This window comes from Diaphorina citri, unplaced genomic scaffold (genome assembly GCF_000475195.1).
Source record: "Diaphorina citri unplaced genomic scaffold, Diaci psyllid genome assembly version 1.1 scaffold1004, whole genome shotgun sequence".
In the NCBI taxonomy this organism is placed as follows: domain Eukaryota; kingdom Metazoa; phylum Arthropoda; class Insecta; order Hemiptera; family Psyllidae; genus Diaphorina; species Diaphorina citri.
In genome coordinates this window covers 133-4,187 of record NW_007378435.1, presented here as the reverse complement: position 1 = coordinate 4,187, position 4,055 = coordinate 133, and the positions used below count along the sequence as shown (strand labels likewise).

Here is a 4,055-nt window from a genome sequence, read left to right as displayed (position 1 = left end):
AGTGGGGGGGGAATGGGGAGGGTGAGAGGGGAAGCGCAGTCAGCGGCCAAGGTCCACAATCACTTAAGATGAAATGTATAATAGAGGACCAAGCCTTAGTCAACCATCGCTAGTCACAATGAAAGAGGGAATAATAAAGGACCATCCCAACTACCAAGGAATTATTGTAAGTAACCTGATCCCAACTACCAAGGAATTATTGTAAGTAACCTGATCCCAACTTCCAAGAAATTGTAAGTAACCTGATCCCAACTACCAAGAAATTGTAAGTAACCTGATCCCAACTACCAAGGAATTGTACTATAAGTACCAACTTGTTCCACAAACAATTCTTGTCAGGGGAGAAAAAATATCCTGAGAAGAGAAAAGATACCAATCAGCAATGAGTCTATGACTAAGAACCTTGAGTTTACAAAAAGAAGTTACTACCTCTCCCGTTACTTTAGGAAATAGTGGCGGTTGAAGATTCACACATCGGACCCTGTGGAAACAGGTCAAAGGGAATTAGAAAAAAAAAAGAAAATATAGTTATGTATGTAGGTATCCAATTTTTGACAACTAAAAAATCTAGTTAGCAAACATATTTGTAACCATTGTACAAGCATTTTTTTTCTCTTGGAAAAATGTCAAAATTAATTACCGTGCTTTCTTTTTCTAGCGTTTCAACGCTCCATGACTTTTTGGCCCGACGCGCGTCGCGACGTTTGTTTTTCCTTCTCTTAGTCTCTTTGATTTGATTTATTACCTTGCGAAGCACTTACCCTGATTGGCTTACCGTGTTCGCAGGAAGGAGTCCAATTGAAGAACGAGCTCGTTATAGATCGGTTGGCCTCGTTAGATGTGAAATCCCGGTACGAATCGTTACGAACCGAGGCCGCTGAGCTGGAGACCCAGATCAAACAACTCCAGGATGCCCTGGATACGCTCAGCAGGATACAGCAGAGGTTAGTAGGGCGGAGTACATACATACGTGATTCTGTTTAGTCAGTAGGGTGAAATACATAGTTCTGTTTAGTCAGTAGGGTGCAATACCTAGAGTTCTCTTTGGTCAGTAGGGTGCAATACCTAGAGTTCTCTTTGGTCTGTAGAGTACAGCACCTCCTACACTGCTCGTAGTTTCGTACCTCAACTTTAGTCAGTAGAATATAAAAGTCACTTTTGCCAGAGGTTGATCCTTCATTCATTATTCCCCGCCATAACAGCAAGCAGTCTTTACTGACTCTGTAGCTTATAACTCTATAATAGTAGGGCGGAGTACATACATACGTGATTCTGTTTAGTCAGTAGTGTCAAGTACATAGTTCTGTTTAGTCAGTAGGGTGCAATACCTAGAGTTCTCTTTGGTCGGTAGGGTGCAATACCTCGAGTTCTGTTTGGTCTGTAGAGTACAGCACCTACACTACTCGTAGTTTCGTACCTCAACTTTAGTCAGTAGAATATAAAAGTCACTTTTGCCAGAGGTTGATCCTTCCTTCATTCATGATTCCCCGCCATAACAGCAAGCCGTCTTTACTGACTCTGTAGCTTATAACTCTATACTGAGATTAAGATTGCGTGCGGTTGAGGAAATTCTTGAGGGTTTTATCTTGAGGAAAAACTAAGGGTGTGTGCTTCTTGTCTTTCCTCAATAATTTCCTTGTCCGCAGAGTTCTCTATGGTTAGGTACACATAAAGTTTGGAGGAAAACTACGAAACACGACTATTTGACTTTTGTTTACTTTTCCTCATCAAATGTCCTCCACTTTGTTTTCCAGGAGTCTCGAGTCCAGTTTATTCAACAAAGCCAATGAAATACAGGAAGACATTAGTATAAAGAAATTCGACTTGAAAAATGCTCAACTACATTTAGCCTCCATAAAAGCTCAGGTGAGTAAAAGTTTTACGTCTGATTTTGCTTCAAATTTTTGTTTTCAGTAGTGTGTAGACAACAAAATTGACGCTAAATAGGTATGATAATTATTTACCTATAAATTTGCCTTTAAACATACCTGCTGCTAAACAGCATAACACTAAAAGTTCTGGGGAAGCTACTTCTCGTGGGAAATATCCCTATCAGTGTGAGGAAAAATCCCCACTTCCTTGTGAACAATATGAAATGTGTCGAGGAAGAAGAAAGAGTACCTAATTTGCACGGTGGAAGTTAATAGACTTGCAGTTGTTTGTAACTCTCAACATTTTTATTTCAATTGCTTTCTTTTATTTTTCGCATTCAAGTGGGGTTAAGATTGTAGACAGCCTCTTGTTTCTTCTAAGTGGCGTGGTCTGGGATGAATCCTACTTCGAGGTTCTCGTAGATATTCATTTCCACCTTTTTGAAAAACCTCAAATAACTATTGCAAAAAGAGTTTGGAAAGGTAAAAACTAGCTTCAATGATAATCATAACCACAATCTGAGTTTGAGCTTGACGTTTAACTCTTGGATTAAACAATCTAATTTTATTGGCTAAAAAGTTTGAAATCAACCAATCAGAATGCTCAACCTAAGTGAAACTAAGTTTAAACTCAGATTAAGGTCCCGGGAATAACTCGCTTTTGCAAACGCTATTCAAAACAGATGCATTCATAGTCATACCTAAAAAGAAAACAAGTTTTTAGTCCGTCCTTCCTTTATTATTACTAATAATAAAAGGTATAGTGGACGGACTATTGTTAGTAAGTACCTACAAATGTAGGTAGCATATGAAAAACATTGTTGGAAACTACAACGTCGCGTCGACTGGAAAGACGCAAAGTAATGGGAATGCGACAGTTTTTACTTAGTTATTCCCAACATCAACACACCGAACAGCATGAAAATTTCATTTTCCTTCAGGTATACTATAGGTTAAAAGAACATCGTGGAAGCCTTTGCAGAAGACATGCGCACACGACACTCTTTCTCTCAAACCTCAAGTCAATATCACGTTTGCGAGTTTTCCATTCAATTCTTTTTTTTTTTCGAATCTCAAAATCCAAGTTTTTTCCCTTTTTTCCCTGAATGAATAAAATATTCACAAATCTCAAAATCCAAGTTTTTTTCCCTTTTTTCCCTGAATGAATAAAATATTCACATTGTTCTATTTTCTACTTGTTTCACTATTAATCTTATTGTTCATTAAATTTTTACCCAGTGGTGCTAGGAAATTTCGATTTTTTTATTGTGATAGTAAAAATACTGTGAACATTCTGTAATAAATTTTATTTTTTCACGGTAACAAAAGCCAAATATTGCTTCGTGTTTTGATCGTTGTTGTGTATCTATGTTTTGTTTTTTCTGTATGCTTACTTGTTTTTTCATCTGATATTGTGTATTTTAGTCCTTTGTGTACTAATACAAGACGTCAGGAGTAAGCTTTCACCTAGTACTTTCTTGAATTTACCTATATTATTATCTAGTTCAGAGAGATATATAATTATGTAGGTATATGGTATATTGTAGGTTTACTTTTTCGTGTTTTCTTTAAAATATGGGACATACTCGTAAGTAGCGCAACCGTTCCAATAAAAGTTATACCAACATTAGTTAAATAATATGTATGTAGCCATGTACATAGCTATCAACATTGGTTAAAGAATTTTTCCAATAAAAGGGATTTCTTAATACCTCTGATAGAACGTAGTTGATCTGATCATTGCCTTTGCTAGGAATACTAGGGTAACCTGCTATTTACTACCTATTATTAAAAAGACCACATTAGAGATGGGTGGGGGGGGGAGTTAGCCAGTTCACATCAGGTAAGTCTCACAATTCACGTGTTGTTGCTTCGAAACTACTCAATTTAATTTAAATTTGCGAGGGTGGGTTTAACCATGCCTGATTCTCTCGAGATTAAGTTGAATTCTGGATTGACCTACTATTTTACTTAAGTTACCTATTTATAAAAATGGATATGAATATGTACAGCTTGTACCTCTTGGCGAAGGTAAATAATTCATATTTTTTACTTTTTTGAAACTCTTAGATACCTAGATGGTACTAATTTTACTTTTTTTTTTTAAACTTTACTCTAAACATGCCTTTCCATGTCAATTCAGGTTATTAATTTGTAACATGGAAAAATACTAAATTGGATAAT

The 4,055-nt window shown here is 36.6% G+C and overlaps 1 protein-coding gene across 1 annotated transcript in view; it reads left to right on the top strand.

Annotated features, from left to right (window-relative positions):
- The window catches only part of LOC103513661, a gene marked incomplete at its 3' end in the record, with an annotated part of 2,648 nt that extends 782 nt beyond the window's left edge, over window positions 1–1,866 (top strand). The window contains exons 3-4 of the mRNA XM_008478506.1: window positions 787–944; window positions 1,755–1,866. Coding sequence (XP_008476728.1) covers window positions 787–944; window positions 1,755–1,866 — 270 coding nt within the window. The remainder of the gene's footprint in view (window positions 1–786; window positions 945–1,754) is intronic.
- Window positions 1,867–4,055: the final 2,189 nt, after the last annotated feature.